Genomic DNA, 17,235 nt, shown 5'->3' on the forward strand with positions numbered 1-17,235 from the left:
TGAGATCATGACCTGAGCTGAAGTCAGATGCTTACCCGACTGAGCCACCCAGGTGCCCCTCTACCTCTTTTTTAAAAATGGTGGTTCAATAGGAAACAAACCATTATCACATGTGATTCACATCATATCCACAGTCTCCTCAATCACAAATGCTGGGAACTTTTACAACAGTCTTTTGTGGCCAAAATTTATTTGGCACAGGTCTTTGGTGAATGATCGGATCCCTACACACTCAAATGCTCATCTGATGGCACAAGTCTGCATAAAAGTTGCCCAAATGAGCAAAAAGTTTATGAGACACACCTGACAAATGTTCCCTCTGCTAGATTCCTCCCATGTGCAGAGTGAACTTTGCTACATGGACCAACATCAAGGAAAAGTGTGGTAAGCACCGTGGAGCGATGAGAAGTTGGCCTTTACTTGTGTCGGGGGGAGCTGGCCAGGGTCATGTACAGGAATTCTGGGGGGAAGATGTCTTAGACACATGAGAGCTCCTGGGGCCTCAGCCTGCTTATCTACAAAATTAGCACACTGGACCCCTCCTCTCAGGCCCATCCAGTCCCCGTGTGATTAATTCACTAAGGCTACAGAGGGAAGCAAACTAGCCCACGCAGTTGGTAAATGTGAAATGGATAAATATGACTAACAAAATTAGAGCTAGCACCTGTTCTAAGCACTTTGGGTGCACCAGTGCCTCCATAACCCATGAGGTGGCTTATTGCCTTATTTTAGTATTTTCATTTTTAGAGATGAGGAAACTGAGGCATAAGATACGACAAAACCCAAGGCACATGGCTAGAAAGTGGTGAATGCTAGTGTTCAAACTCAGACAGCCTGACCCATCTTAACTACCAAACAGCATAATGTATATTATCTTAACTACCCAGTCTTAACTGCTGGAGCCATATAACGCATACCTCACGGGGGTGTCATAAAGATAAATGAGACAAGGGGCACCTGGGTGGCTCAGATGGTTAAGTGTCCAACTTCGGCTCAGGTCATGATCTAGTGGTTCATGAGTTTGAGTCCCGCGTTGGGCTCTGTGCTGATAGCTCAGAGTCTGGAGCCTGTTTGGGATTCTGTGTCTCCCTTTCTATCTGCCCCTCCCCCACTCGTACTCTCCCTCTCTCTCTCAAAAATAAATAAAACATTAAAAAAAAATTTTTTAAATGAGATAATGTGTTGGGGCGCCTGCGTGGCTCAGTCGGTTAAGCGTCCGACTTCAACTCAGGTCACCATCTCGCGGTCCGTGAGTTCGAGCCCCGCATCGGGCTCTGGGCTGATGGCTCAGAGCCTGGAGCCTGCTTCCGATTCTGTGTCTCCCTCTCTCTCTGCCCCTCCCCCGTTCATGCTCTGTCTCTCTCTGTCTCAAAAATAAATAAACGTTAAAAAAAAAAAATAAAAAAAAAAATGAGATAATGTGTAAAGGTCCCTACCCCAGCATCTGGCACATAGAAGGTGCTCAATAAATTAAAATATTAAATTATATCATGATGTCGACACCCATTTGGGTTTGAAGTCTGATTCCATTAGCAATGTGTCTATCCTTGTAGCTTTTCAAAACTTGTATTCTCCTTTTTGTTTTGTTTTAAGTAGGCTCCACACCCAACGTGGGGCTCACACTCACAACCCCAAGATCAAGTCACACACCGACTGAGCCAGCCAGGCAGCCTGCTTTCCCAAACTTTAAAGCACTTTTTCTTAACTAAAATCTCACTTGGTGATCCCATATGTAAAACAGATCCACGTGGAGCTGCTTTGTTAGAATAAAGGCGGGGCCTCCAATCTAGTTCTCCCACTGCCCCCTAGGGCTGGTCTCAGAACTTCATCTAGAGCTATAATTTTAAAAACTCCTGTATCCATTAAGTGAAACAGTGTGCCTGAATCTGTGTAACCCCATCATCCCTCTCAGTCAATGAGGGTGATGGCATTGATGTGGGAGAGAGGAAAAGCCTGCAGGGGTGAGTGGAGGCCCACCAGCAGCCTCAGTGTGTGTTTCAGAGCGCGAGGTGGGTCAAGGAGGGGCAATTCCCGGGTCCCCCTCAGCCATGGCTCCCTTTGCCATCCGTGGAGCCAGGATGTCTGCGGCAGCCTTGGCGCTTCAGGAAGAAGGACACATCCCAAACCAAATGCGTTTTCATTTCCTTGAGAAAACCACTTTGCTAGTTATTTCAGTTTACTTAAATATTTCAGTGTTATAACAACCGAGGGGACCAGTGGACACAGGGCTAAGGACAGGGCCAGAGATGTGAACCCACAAGCCACTTGGGACAGATCGAAGAGAAATTTTTACAACTCTGAAGATATTTCATTATTATTTCCACTTGTGAGTCCAAATCATACTGTTTTCATAACTTATCAAAAAACACTTACGATGGTTAATGTTCGTGGAATGTTTTCTACGTGCCAAGCACTGCGTTTGGTATGGTACTTCACTTGTGCCGACTTACTTAATATCAATTGAAAGAAACAAATATTAAAGGGTACAAAAATATGACTGATGTCTCTGACCATACATCTGCGGGGTCAGCCACAAGTAGACACTGTTGGCACCTGTGCAAGGTTGCTAGGTGATCCCAGGGCGAAGGCTGGGGTTTAACCTTGGCTGAAGACAGGGCTATGCTTTGGTTGATGGGTCAGCACAGCTAGCTGGGATCTGATTCAGTGCTCGTGAGAGGAACGAGAATGTTGCTTGACTATTCGAAGGAGCACTGGTTTTCCAGTGAGCTTCTAGGAAACATTCTTCCTCTATTTTTTCTTCGTCTTCTGCAGCTCCCTTCTTTCCCCCATAACCAAGTGGAGACAAAACACTTTACCCTCTGAACTCCCAGAGTCCTTGTATCTATTATTATTAGTCATTCTGTAACCTTGAGCAAAGTAACTGCTCTGTGCCTTGGTTTGCTCATCTGAGAAATGGACATCATAAAGGGACCCACCTCTTAGGGTTGTGGCAGGGATTAAATGAGAGAATAGGGGTCAAGAATGCAGCGCGGTGCCTGGTACACAGTGAGCATGCCATAAACGGCAGCTGCTACCTGGAGTTTACTCCTCAGTTACTCTGTTAGGAGTCCCATCCACAGTGGAGAAGCACACACACTACGTTCTCTGTTCAGGTGGTTCACGTACTTGTTTTCCCCGTGGTAGCCACGCCTAGGGCACTGAACATTATTTATTTCAGTCTCAAAGGGAAGAGAAGAAGCTAAAATGCTTCTAACTTGCAAAGTGTTTGGAGCAACACTACTTTTTGACTGCAAGAACAAGAGCTTAGCAAGAGAACTTACTAAGGCATGTTAGGAAATCTCTGCCCCCAAACACCTTTAAAAGCAAACTGGACAGAGTGCTGTCAAAAGGAGTCATAAGTTTAAAAAGTACTTTAAAAAGGCAGCAGGGGGGCACCTGGGTGGCTCAGACAGTTAAGCGTCCAGCTCTGGGTTTTGGCTCAGGTCATGATCTCAGGGTTTCATGAGTTCGAGCCCCATGTCAGGCTCTGCAATGACAGTGTGGAGCCTCCTTGGGATTCTCTCTCTTCCTCTCTCTCTGCCCCTCCCCGACTCATGCTGTCTCTACCTCTCTCAAAATAAATAAACTTAAAAAAATTGAAAAGAAGGAGGCAGGAACAGAAGACCTTTAGGGGTCCCCTCATGGTCTTTATTGTCTTTTTTTTTTGAGAGAGAGAGAGAGAGAGAGAGAGAGAGAGAGAATATGAATGGGAGAGGGGCAGAGAGGAAGGGGAGAGAGAATCCCAAGCAGGCTCCACGCTGTCAGTGCAGGGCCTGACTCAGGGCTTGAACTCACAAACTGTGAGATCATGACCAGAGCTGAAATCAAGGGTCAGACACTTAACCGACTCAGCCACCTGGGAGCCCCTTTATCTATCGTCTTAATCAAAACATCAAGGGCACAATTCCATATCAAATTCACTTCTGTTTTTGGTCATCTGTACTTTAACCCTCACATCTGGTGTGCCCCAGTCTGGAGTCCTGCCCCTTCAAACAATCTTGTTTGCTGAACTATATTTACTGAAATATAAGAGGCAGAGGAGAGAGGTGGGGAGGCACCCTTCCGGGTGAAGCGGGCCCATTACCATCTGTCTGGTAGTTGAGCGCCACGAGCTGTATCCCATGGAGCCAGAACATGAGGGGATTGGGGTTGGAGGAGTCGATGCGAGTGGCAGCCGGGTAAGTCCTCAGCAGCTGACAGGCGGTGTGCTGGATCAGTTTCTGAGAATACCTGCGACACAGACGTTTGGCGGCATTTTCATTCAGCGAGGAGATATGGTAACATTTGGGAGTTCTAATGATAGCGCTGAGGGATGTGGTTGGGTTGAGGGGGGAAGAAGATTCCTCCCAGGCCTGTCGCATTCCTTCACAGGAACCTAAACCCCCCAAAAGATTAGCCTCAGATTAGTGCAGAAAACTTTAAATATTTTAGAAAGATAAAACCTGAACAACATCCCCATAGGCAATCATAACACATAACACGTCTTGCCTTTTCCTCGTGAGTTAGTCTACAACCTTGAAACAAAATGAGAGCTATTGAGTTTTAAGATGACTGTGGCCACACCAATTTAAATCAAAAGCCTGAAAGTCCTTGCCTATGTACCTCATCTATTCTGTGGATACATTTGCACAAAGGCACAATGTATGCCCAAGGGTGTTCACTCTAGCGTTGTTTTGCTTTGTTTTGTTTTTAAATAACAAAACAAAACCCCAAAACTCCAAAACCACCACCATCACCAACACCACCACAATCCAGGAAGCAACCTAAATGTTCTACCAGTGAGGTAGTGATTAAATAAATGACAATATATCTACACAATGGAATAATACCACAGAGGCACTAAGGACAATAAGGTAGACAAATGTAAAGAAAGCCATGAGGAAAGTTACAGCAAGTATAGAGGTTATACAAGTCTCCTTGATTTTAAACTCTACTACAAAGTATAGTAATCAAAACAATATGGTACTGGCATAAAAATAGACACATAGATCAGTGGAACAGAATAGAGAGCCCAGAAATAAACCCACATATATATGGCCCTTTAACTTATGACAAAGGAGCCAAGAATACACAATAGGGAAAGGATCATCTCTTCAATAAATGGTGTTGGGAAAACTGGATGGCCACATGCAAAAGAATGAAACTAGACCACTGTCTTACACCATACACAAAGAATTAACTTGAAATGGATTAAAGACTTGAATGTAAGACCTGAAAATACACAACTCTTAAAAGAAAACAAAGGCAGTGAGCTTCCTGACGTTAGTGGCCCTGAATTCCTGGGTCTGACTCCAACATTAAAGGCAACAAAAGGAGAAGTAAACAAGTGGGACTACATCAAACTGAAGTGCTTCTGCATAGCAAAGGAAGCCATCAATAAAAAGAAAAGGCAACCTACTGAATAGGAGGAAATATTTGCAAATCTTTTATCCAAATATCTAAATGTGTTATATCTAAAGTGTATATAGAACTCAAATAACTCAAAAGCTAAACAACCAATTTCATTAACAAATGGGCAGAAGATTGAAGCAGACATTTTCCCAAAGAAGATCTATAGATGGCCAACAAGCACATGAGATGAGCGATGTCAGTAATCACCACGGAAATGCAACCCAAACCACAGCGAGATACCACTTCACGCCTGTCAGAAAGGCTAGTATCAAAAAGACAAGAAATAACAGCAGTGGGAGAGTAAACAGTGGAGAAAGGGAACACTCGTGCACTGTTAGTGGGAGAAAGCTGGTGCAGCCACTGTGGAAAACAGTACGGAACTTCCTCAAAAAATTAAAGATAGAAATACCATATGATCCAGCTATACTATTTCTGGGTATTTATCTGAAGAAAATAAAAACATTAATTCAAAAGGATATATGTACCCCAATGTTCACTGTACCATTATTTACAATAGCCAAGATACGGAAACAACCTAAACGTCCAGTCCATTGAAGGATGAAGGATGAATGGATAAGGAAAACATTATATATATATATATATATATATATATACATATATATACATATATGTGTATATGTATATATATGTGTGTATATACATATGTGTATATATATACATATGTGTATATATACATATATATACATATGTGCATATATATACATATATACATATGTGTATATATACACGTATATATACGTATATATACACGTATATATACGTATATATACACGTATATATACGTATACATACATATGTATGTATATGTATACATATATGTATATATACATATGTATATGTATATGTATATATATGTGTGTGTGTGTATATATATATATATATATATATATATATATACACACACACACATCATGGAATACTACTCAGCCATAAAAATTAAGGAAATCCTGCCATTTGTAACAACATGGATGGATTTTGCGGGTATGATAATACTTACTGAAATAAGAGAGAGAAAGACAAATACCACATGATTTCACTTACACGTGGAATATAACAAAACAAAACAAATACATAAAACAAAGCAAAGCTCCCAGATACAGAGAACTGATTGGTGGTTATCAGAGGGGAAGGGGTTGGGGGGCGGTGAAATGGGTGAAGGGGGTTAAGCGTACAGTGATGGATGATAAGTAGACTTATTGTTAGGATCACTTTGTCGTGTATATTAAAGATCAAATTACTATGTTGTACACCTGAAACTAATATAACGTTATATACAAATTTTACCTAGAGAAAAAAATAGTTATCCAACTATGTTCAGTTATATCCGTTTGGATTATCTTAAAAAGAATCTTATTTTTCTTAAACAAAACACAATAAACTTAACAGTGATTACCTCTGGGGAGAAGAACTGGGACACAGAGTGGAAAGGAATTTTAATAATACTCCGAACTGTTTGAGTTTTTAACTATGAGAATTTATTACTTTCATAGTAAAAAGTAATTAGAAATAAAATGGATATATCTTCTGGAGTTATAAGGATGAAGAGCACAGTTCCAGGAACAACTAGAATGTTCCAAGGTGGCTCCAATTTTTACTTTTGAAGCAAACACTGTTAGAACGTCTTTAGTGAGACGTTATTTTTTAGGAAGTTAAGAGTGTAAATTCATAATTTAAATATATTGGTACCACACTTAACCTAACACTTCACATAAACATTCATTAAAAAAAAAAAATTAAAAGTTCAAGGGAAGTGCTTAGACGGTCAAATATCAGAATCATCCGGCATGCAGAATCAGGCCAAAATATTACAAGAAGGTGACTTTACTTTTTCCAGATGCTTTGTTAAACGATGCTGTCTCCCCAGGGCTCATTCTGCCCGGATTGTTGCCAAAAATGGACTTCCTGCTTTTCCTTTCTTTTCCTCTGCTAGAGCCAGATGCATTTAGAGTTGACAGGCCTGTTCCCATAAAATGAAAATAAATAAGCCAAAAACTACAAGCAAGGAACTCAACATTTTCCATCCCTGTTACTGTTTATTTTGAAGTCCTACTACTCCCTGGCAGCCCCAGGACAGAAGACCTACTAGCATTTTTAGCACAGTTAATAAGAACGGGGAATGATAGCAAAGCTTTTCTCTCTGTAGACAAATGTGACCAGAACTGCATGATCATCACAAAATCACATACACAGACCCACTTGGATGTGCACCAGAAAGATTCTGAAAAGCTACATGAAAAGAAAGCACTCCAGTCAACATTTCTCAGAACCTGATTACTCAACTTGGAGAGATGAAAGACCGGTTAAAAGCTGGAGCTTCAGCGGCACATTGTCTAGGTTCAATTCTTGCCAGTATGAGGTTGCCTTAACATCTACCTTCTCCATTCCTCAGTTTCCTTATCTACAAAATGGGTATGATAGGAGCTCGCTCCCAGGGTTAATCTGAAGGTCTGATGGGAAATACATTAGGATGATGATGATGTTTCCTGGCTTCTCTTTCTCACTCCCAGCCCTACTGTTGCCTGACGCTTCCTGCCTGGCACAGTGCCTGGTGTGCGGCAGGAACTTAATAGATATTTGCTGAATGAGAGAATGAATGCACACCGTGCTCCAGTGCAGCAAGAGTCATTTAAAAGCTCCAATGAAGCCAGAGTCGCCTCCAAACCATTCCACTGTGTACAACTGTACCGTTAGAAAGTAATTCCTTCAGCTGAAGCAGCATTCAGGAGGTCCTCTTTTTTTTTTTTTTTTTTTTTTTTTTTTTTTTTTTTTTTATTTATTTTTGGGACAGAGAGAGACAGAGCATGAACGGGGGAGGGGCAGAGAGAGAGGGAGACACAGAATCTGAAACAGGCTCCAGGCTCCGAGCCATCAGCCCAGAGCCTGACGCGGGGCTCGAACTCACGGACCGCGAGATCGTGACCTGGCTGAAGTCGGACGCTTAACCGACTGCGCCACCCAGGCGCCCCCAGGAGGTCCTCTTTGAGATGAAAATATACCTTCCAGGAACATCATCAGAGGAAACAGGGTAAGGTAGTGCTTAAGAATAGCACAGACTGGGGCGCCTGGGTGGCTCAGTCGGTTAGGCATCCGACTTCGACTCAGGTCACGATCTCGCGGTCCATGAGTTCGAGCCCCGCCTCGGGCTCTGGGCTGACAGCTCAGAGCCTGGAGCCTGCTTCCGATTCTGTGTCTCCCTCTCTCTCTGACCCTTCCCCATTCATGCTCTCTTTCTGTCTCAAAAATAAATAAACGTTAAAAAAAAAATTAAAAAAAAAAAAAAAAAAAGAATAGCACAGACTGAGGGGCGCCTGGATGGCTCTGTCAGCCAAGTGTCCGGCTTCAGCTCAGGTCAGGATCTCATGGTTTTTGAGTTAGAGCCTTGCGTTGGGCTCTGTGCTGACAGCTTAGAGACTGGAGCCTGCTTCCGATTCTCTCTCGCCCCTCCCCTGCTTGTGCTCTGTCTCTCTCTCTGTCTCTCTCAAAAATAATTAAACATAAAAAAAAAAGAAAAGAAAAGCAAAGCACAGACTTTGGGGTTGAAACCTCACACAAATTGTGCGACCTCACACAAATTACTTAACCTCTCTGCATCACTCCCTCCTCATCTGTAAAAGGGTCAAGGTGGTTAGGGTTGAATGAGATCATGGTATATATACATACTTAGTAGAGTGTCTTGGTCAGAGAAAGTGCTCAGTTCATAGCAGCTGTGGGGCTTCTAAATTTTGTTTTCTCTTAAGTATCTGTAACCACAAAGATGCAACACAAACTTGGACCAGGAGGTTCTCATGCTTTATCTTAAAATGTTGTGTGAATTTTGCACTCTGCATCATGACAGAAAATGAAACTTAGGTTTTCTCCCAAGTATAACCGATGGCGGGGGGGGGGGCAGGGACAAGGAACTAGAGCAAGGGGCCTGTTCATTCTGGGGTTTTTGTACGCATCCTGGCACATGTCGAAGGGTATGTGGGCCCTTTTGTGAAAAGCCTGGTTGTTCTCTTGGGGTGAGGAAGCAAGAAAACAAGAGCGGGTGATCAAGAAAAGGGAAAGAATCTGGGGAGGCCCAGAGAACTAACTGATAGAGCAACAAAGAGCCTTCTCCTGCCCTATTGGCCCATTTATCAATGACAATGACAACAACTACTTCCAGAGAGCCAGTTCTTTCCTGGATAGCATGTTAATCACATTATATACTTTACTGCTGATTTTTACAACCATCCTGCAGGTTAGGACTGTGAAGCCTTTTTTTTTTTTTTTTTTACAGATAAGGAATTGGAAGAGCCCTGCCACCAAAGCAGGTTCATGATCTTGGGGAAATTCATTTACTTTGGGGGAAGGTCACACCACATGATCTTTGTGGTGCCTCAACGCTCTGCAGATTTGTCCGCATACGTCTCCTTGGAAGGGACTTGGTGAAGGTGAGCTGCATTGAAATTGATAAGGTAGCAAACGCAAAACAATAGTGTAGCAAAATAAACATTTTGTGGTATTTCCCCCATGAGCATTGAAATAAATCATAATACCAGTACATATTTAGAAGCCATTATAACAATGATTCTGGCAACACAATGTTAAGTTTGAGAAAGGAAATAAATTTTGGGAGAGAAAAATGTAAGAGATTTCAATTACTAAAAAAAAAAAAAAAAATTAAATGTAGCATACCTATAAAGAATGTGTGCTACATAAACACTTAAAAAAAAAAAAACCAACAGCATTCTTGGAATTTTAAACATAAGCCAAATAACCCCACGCTTAGCCTGCGCCTCAAGTAAGAAGCTGGACCCAATGACCTTCTGGCTCTCCCACAACGCTCTACTGCTACGAAACTTTCTTTCACAGTGACCTCAAATATCTTTGGGGATGGGTGCTCTTTAACCAGCGCTTGAGAAGAAAAGACAAAGCCGATGCAATGGTTTGGGTGTGGTGTCAGCAGAATTTACAAAGTACAAGAGTGATTCTTGAGTGTGGGCGTCATTTGTGAACAGAGTGGTCCTCACGCTTGTTCCTGTCACAAAGGACATGCAGGCCATGAGGCTCCTTGACAGGAAAAGGGTTTTATTCTGTCATGAGAACAATGTCACCAGCTGCAAATATGATCCTATTGTACTTTCGGGACAGAAAGTCACGATCTGTGAACTAAACTGAAGTAGCGAGGCTCTTATGTTTCCTCGAAATCTTTGATCGCTGCTTATGGATTCACATTCTCCTTGACAGAATTTGCTGTCCGATAAGCAGCAGCAGTTGCCAAAAGTTTGAAAACAGAACGTGGGAGAAAACTGAAAGTTGAGAAAGTCCTATCTGTGATTTTTTTCCATGTGTGTGAAAAGACCACTATTATTTAATCTTTTAAAAGTTTGTTTATTTATTTTGAGAGTCAGAGACTGTGCGTGTGAGGGAGGGACAGGAAGCAAGGAAAGAGAGAGAGAATCCCAAGCAGGCTCCTAGCTGTCAGTGTTAAGCTCGACTTGGGGCTCGATCTCATGACCGTGAGATCACGACCTGAGCCAAAATCAAGAGTCATCATGATGCTTAACCGACTGAGCCACCCAGGGGTCCCTTACCTAATTTTTTAATACCGTAATACCTTTGTCCTGTTTGCAGGGCAGTGTGAGAAGTGAGGCTTAAGATATGCCTCTGGAGGCTGGGATCTGCGTTCATACACAGCATTGCTATTTTAACTTTCCTCTCCAGACCAAGTTTGTATACCCTGTTTCCCAACATTTTAGATGAATCTCCAGAATCAAGCTGCTGTCCTGTCCTTAGAAATTTTTTATGAGGGAATCCTGTTTTCATAGTATGAGGAGATGAATTTTTCTGACTTTCATATATTTATGGACTTTCCTGTTTTCCCTGCAGCCCCTGCTGCCCCACTTGTGGGACACTCAATTGGGTGAACACACTGAGAGCACACCCTAACAACAGGGGCAGGGTAGTGCAATGGTTAAGAGCAGGGCTTTGGAGATAGACAGGCTTCAGATCATAGCTCTACCATTTATTAACTGAAATGCACATTTGGTGTGTATGGGGGCATGGTTTATCATCGTAAGTTCACTGTACTTCTAGAAATGGCAAGTTGGGGAAACTTTCTCTCACTGAAATCCCATCCTTGGTCCTTGTGGTTTGAGTGGAGCCTCACTACCCATCTTCAAAGATGAAGAATGTGCCATAGGACCTAGACTGTCAGAGCACTGCATTCTCTGGGCCACAGTGACTGACTGGTTCAGGGATGGGCAGAGGGCTTAATGGAAAACAATGAAACTGGTGCTGAAAGTTCTGGAAGAGACTCTCAGACTGAAGTTAATCTGGAAACATGTGGTGCTAGTCTGTTGCAGCCGCCTTGCAAGCACAAAGGTAATGCAGAGGAGGCAGAATGAGAAACGGGGAGAGAGAAGCCCTGGATCAAGCTGTACCTGAAACTTGAATATCCCTTCATTTTTTAATAGATGAGCCAATAAATTTCTTTTTTGCTTAAGTTAATTTCTACCACTTTTAAACAAAAGAATCTTACTGATAAACTTGGCAACCTTGGGGCAATTACTTCATATCTCTCAGATTTTGCTTTATTTAAAAATGGGGACAAACCCATCTACCTCAGAGAATTAATATGAAATCAATAACATGACATATATAAAATACTTAGCACAATTTCTGGTACTGAAGGGCTTAATAAATTTTAGCTATTAGATGTCATGAATATTATTATCATTATTATTAATTCTTATGAAAAGACATGATATCTTGAAAATAAACACTTTATGGTATTTTCCTTACCAACATCAAAGCTAATAATAATAATAATTAAAATAATAATAATAATAAATATTTAGAAAGTAGTATAACAATGACTTTGGTAACACAATTTAGTTATTTTGAAAGCATTCACAATGTCCAATTAAATAAATAGCATATTTTTATCTTTTGGTATCTTTAGTTGTTATAGAAGATATTGCCTACTCTTACCTGGAAATTTTACTGCTTGGCAATAGATGACAAGGTCAGAGAGCTCTGGTGCAATCTGTCTGCTTTCTTTTTTATTCTGAGGGAGATAAAACTCTTCTCCCAGTTCCATGTCATAAACCTAACAAGGGAAAAATAATGCCAGTTTACATGGAGAGTACATGCCGCCAACCTCTGAATCCCCAAAGCTTTATCTGTTCCTTTCTCATGTCATCAGTGCATTTCACATTGCTGTGTATCGTTCCATATAAACGTCCCAACACACTTCCTAGAGTAAAAGCGTTCTGAGAGTAAGCTCTTCCTCCTCTTCCCCTGGGGCATAGCCCAGTGTCTTCAATGTGGAACAGTCAGTGCATATTTGTTGAATGACTAGGTGATTGAGGATGCGTCTTTTATGGCTCAAATTTTTGCCATACCTTATTATCTGGCTCTCTAACGGTGTCTCTGAAACCGTGTCTGCACATTTGCTCAGAGTCTAGTTGAGTGTGAGGCACTGGAAGGCAGGGTCTGGGTGTCTCATTTACATTTCTATTCTCTGCGTCATTCCTCTGTGAACACTTCACAGTCTGGGCCCTGTTTATCTGCCTGGTTATTCCAAACACGTTAAAAATTCTAGAAATTCCTTGAATGTGCCAGGCTGTCCTCCTGGCCTAAATATGTCCTGTTTTTGTTTGCTTGGCCAAATCTTTCTAACATTATCCTCCCTGATGCTCTGACAACCCTGTGTAATCACTGGTCTTTGTACTTATCTGTAAGCACTGTTTACCTATTTGTCTCCATCACTAAAGCACCTCCAGTGTCATCTCAGTGCCGGCCACACTGCACACTTTACGCAGGTATTGGCTGGATGAACCAGTGACTAACCTTCTACAAATGGCAGGGGGGTGTCCCATAGCATCACCATGTGGGCTTTTGCATCTAAGGGAAAGTGAGGGGAAAAGTGAAGGGAAGGGACAGGGAGGGAGTGAAATTCTATCCGATACTGACAAGAGCACCATGGTCCAAGTGTAACTTAACGGAAGCCATTCACCCACCTTTCCTTTGTTGCAAGCAGAGTTATCTGCTTTCTTTATCCTCTTGGGGATTTCTTCATTATACTCAAACTGAAGCTTGTCATTACATGATTTATTTTCAGGTCTGTCTTCTAGAATGTTGTCTGAAAATAAGTTGGCAGGCTTCAGCAAACAAGAACCAAATGTTGCACTTCAGGGCTATGTTGACATCTTTGTAAAGATATCCAGTCACTTGGTGCTTATCTGTTAAGACTGAGGATCTGGCTAGTATGTTACCAAAATGATGGCTTGGGGTATAATTTTTAAAATTTGTTAGATGTGGTATAGGATGTGTTTATTTTTAATTGAATGGACTCATTTACCAGTAGTTTTGGTACCATACAGACATCATTTAATGAGAAGGCTCGTGTCTGTACAGGTAACTAGGACTGTGCAAACCTTACAAAAGACACCCTGTGCCAGAAGTTCTTGGTGCACAAGTTAGGGGAGGATTTAGTCGTGGAAGCACTTGTAGATGGTGCATATGTGAGTTAATCACTCTCACTTTAAAATAAGCTATTAGCTTCTTTTACCTCTAGAAATGCCAAAACCTGCAGGAAAAAGATACTGTTATCTGCAATGCATTTTTCACAATTCTACTTAATCGGAAAGTCAAATTTCCATAATTGTTTATGAATTTATTAAGCAAAACTCTTGAGGATAGAAATTAAAATATGTTTAAAAATATGTAAAGCATGACATATGATCTTTTACTTTGCTCTTGTTTTGGTATTTCTATCCAAGTCATCCAAAATGACTTTACGGGTGCCTAGATGGCTCAGTTGGCTGAGTTTCCGACTTCGGCTCAGGTCATGATTTCACGGTTCATGAGTTTGAGCCCCCTCATCGGGCTCTGTGCTCTCAGGGCAGAGCCTGCTTCGGATCTTCTGTCTCCCTCTCTCTCTGCCCCTCCCTCACTCACACATGAGCGTTCTCTCTCTCAAAAATAAACAAACATTAAAAAAATGACTTTACAGGTGTTAGACAATTATCCTCTTAAAATGAAAAACAAGAAAGCTCTCATTTCTCACCCAAGGTTCATTATCTCATCAGACCAAAAATGTTAAGACCAAAATATTCTTATACCAAATAAGGGCCATGCAGGCTGCCAAGAAGTAAATGAGATCAATCATTTTATTACATTTTTACTCATATCAGTGTCACGATGTCATGCTAATTCAAGCCTAAGAAATTGGACACAGAATGCCGACATTCATGCAGTTAAAATGCCCAGTTCGAATGGCTTTACCTTCCTGACTGTTAGGAGCAGGAGAAGCGGTAAGGACATCTGCTATAGAAAAACAGAATCAGAAAGGGGATAAAAGTAAGGAAAATTAAGACAAAAAGCCAGATAAATTGAACTAAGGTATGAAGCAAAGCATAAATAACAATAGCTTAGATTATAAGACAAATTAGACAAGAAATCTGTTGATTTAGTATTTTGACTGTTAGGGATATAAAGTCTAGCAATAAAAAAAAGACAAACATTGTTAATATTAACCATGCTGTCATAGTCACATTACATATTTTCAGTTACTGACTGTTGTTAACATTCCCAATCATGCACTATTTCAAATGGATAGAAATGGATTAATTTGTTAGAGTCATGCAGTCACTGTCACAGAACGTCTGCGTTAAGTTGCAGATTCAAATCTGCACCCTAGGGCTTGTTCAGAGCTAGTCAAGATAAACAGCAAGGTCAGAAGAAAATTAATCTCTATTTATGTAATGAAATTTGATTAAATAAATATTCATGAAGGACTTATTGGCCAAAAGGCAGAGTAGGAGTTTCTGAAACACAAGTGTCTCATGTGCAACTTCCTTTAGCTCTTCTGGACTTAACTTTGTGGTGAGGAATCATCACATTTCTATGGCCCAAAGAGGCTTCCAACTAATTCTCTCATGTTATAGTCATGAAAACTGAGGACCAGAGCTGTCACAGAGGTAACCTGGGCCACCCAAATTGTACAGATGAGCTCTTCACCTGGGACACCTCCGAAGGCAACACTCCCACAATTGCATGTGGAATTTTGAGAGCACATTTATTTCTCTGAGGGGACTGGTCACAGCTCTAATCTCCTTCCCAAAGGGACTCATCATTACAAGAAGCTGAGAAACCTTTGAGGTCCCCCATATGAAGCTCCAAATGGTTCTACCCATGGCAGGCAGGTTTCTGCTGCCTTCTCATCTCAACTGGAGGACGCGAAGATGTAGAGGTGAGTGTGTGAGGTACAGAGGTGAGTGAGGGCACAACTGAGAATGCAGGATTGACAGAGCATTTAACTGTGGCATGAGAGAGCCTCAACACGACATGTTTAAACCAGTCACAACATAACTATAAGGCCAGTTTGGGAATCTGCCAATCGGAGGAATCTTTCAATGAAATGGGAAATATCTAGGTGGCGGCAGTGGCCTTCATAGATCATAGATGTTAGTGCTAGAATAAGGGAGAACATCACCCAACACTGAACAGAATCTTTTTGTTACACATCTGAGGGACCTAAGGCCTAGAGTGGAGATAGGACATTGACCCAACGTCTCCTAGTTTACTGAGTCAGGACCTGGTGGGGCCCCCTTTTCACCTGTATCCCACCTCAGTACATATAGGTTTTTTTTTTTCTTTTCATATAGGTTTTTAAAAAGCATGAAACTATCTTAGAAATTCAGTGGGATAGGGCTTAAATTTTACTCTCCCTAACTGAAATAAATAAATACCAGATCATTTTGTTATTTGCATTATCAAAAATTCCTATAACAACACTAATAATTAAGAAAAGCCTTTCCTGGGGTGCCTGAGTGGCTGAGTCAGTTGAGTGTCTGACTCTTGATTTCGACTCAGGTCTTATCTCAGGGCAGGTTCGTGGGTTTAAGTCCTGCATCAGGCTCTGTGCTGGCAGTGCAGAGCCTGCTGGGAATTCTCTCTCTCTCACTCTCTCTCTCTTTCTCTCTGCTCCTCCCCTGCTTGTGCTCTCTCTCAAAATAAATAAACTTAAAAAAAAAATATATATATATATAGATATAGATATATAGATATATATAGGCCTTTCTTTTGTGTTCTGAAAAGTACAGAAAAAACATGGGAGTAATTTATGATAAAGAGTGAATTTATCTTCTAGCAAATAAAGCTCTCACAGGGCATTTGACATCTGGATTGGTTGATCTCTTACGTGTGGTTTTCGTTTCTTATCTGAATAAATTTGTTCTTCTGAAACAACATCACCATAACTGTAATGGAAATCCATGGGGAAGAATAAGTCAATATAAGAATATTCATATTCCCACAACTATTCAGGAATAGGATACAAGAAATCATCTTGATTCCTTTTCATCTTCCTCCTCTTTCTACTTCCCCTTTAGAGTATAAGCTCCTCACATTAACTGATGGGATTTCAGTCAAGTAAATTTGGCTTTTAGTTGATGGTATGAAGCGATCAACTATTACTAAGGACAAATATTAAATGGACATAGGCTAGTATTGTATTTGGGAGGCAAAAAGAGGCTGGGCTGTAACTGCTGGCCATGAAAGAGGCTCATGAAACAGGATATAACTAGGGGGCAATCCTGGAGCGTAAGCAACAGATATTTGGAGGAGGGTAGCTCGGCTGTCTTAATGCCAAGGGTAAATGGTTGCTGGTCTGGGCATACCTACATATGAGCAAACAATTATCCTCCACAGAAGCCATATATTCTACACATACAATGTTATTTTTATAAATAGGAACTTAAGCATTTTTTCATTATTACATTACTTTTCACAAGTTGCTAAAATGCAACAGTCTACCATCAGCAATGGTACCTAGAAAACATTTTGCAATCT

General features: G+C 41.3%; 1 protein-coding gene and 1 long non-coding RNA gene across 5 annotated transcripts in view; one reads left to right on the forward strand and one right to left on the reverse strand.

The window, feature by feature from the left end:
• PLCE1 (phospholipase C epsilon 1) overlaps positions 1-17,235 on the reverse strand; it is a 322,822-nt gene that overhangs the window by 27,386 nt on the left and 278,201 nt on the right. For all 4 annotated transcript variants that reach the window (XM_078434608.2, XM_060641978.3, XM_060641977.3 and 1 more), the window contains exons 21-24: positions 13,401-13,522; positions 12,370-12,487; positions 7,238-7,369; positions 4,085-4,375 (exon numbers count right to left, since the gene is read on the reverse strand). In XM_078434608.2, the coding sequence (XP_078290734.1) occupies positions 4,085-4,375; positions 7,238-7,369; positions 12,370-12,487; positions 13,401-13,522 (663 nt within the window). The remainder of the gene's footprint in view (positions 1-4,084; positions 4,376-7,237; positions 7,370-12,369; positions 12,488-13,400; positions 13,523-17,235) is intronic.
• On the forward strand, positions 7,406-10,209 carry LOC145712496 (uncharacterized). Its single transcript, XR_014135350.1, has 3 exons — positions 7,406-8,138; positions 8,385-8,437; positions 9,674-10,209. It is a non-coding gene; the product is annotated as an uncharacterized LOC145712496 (long non-coding RNA).

The sequence above is a fragment of the Panthera onca genome, chromosome D2 (genome assembly GCF_046562875.1).
Source record: "Panthera onca isolate mPanOnc1 chromosome D2, mPanOnc1 haplotype 2, whole genome shotgun sequence".
NCBI classification, from domain to species: domain Eukaryota; kingdom Metazoa; phylum Chordata; class Mammalia; order Carnivora; family Felidae; genus Panthera; species Panthera onca.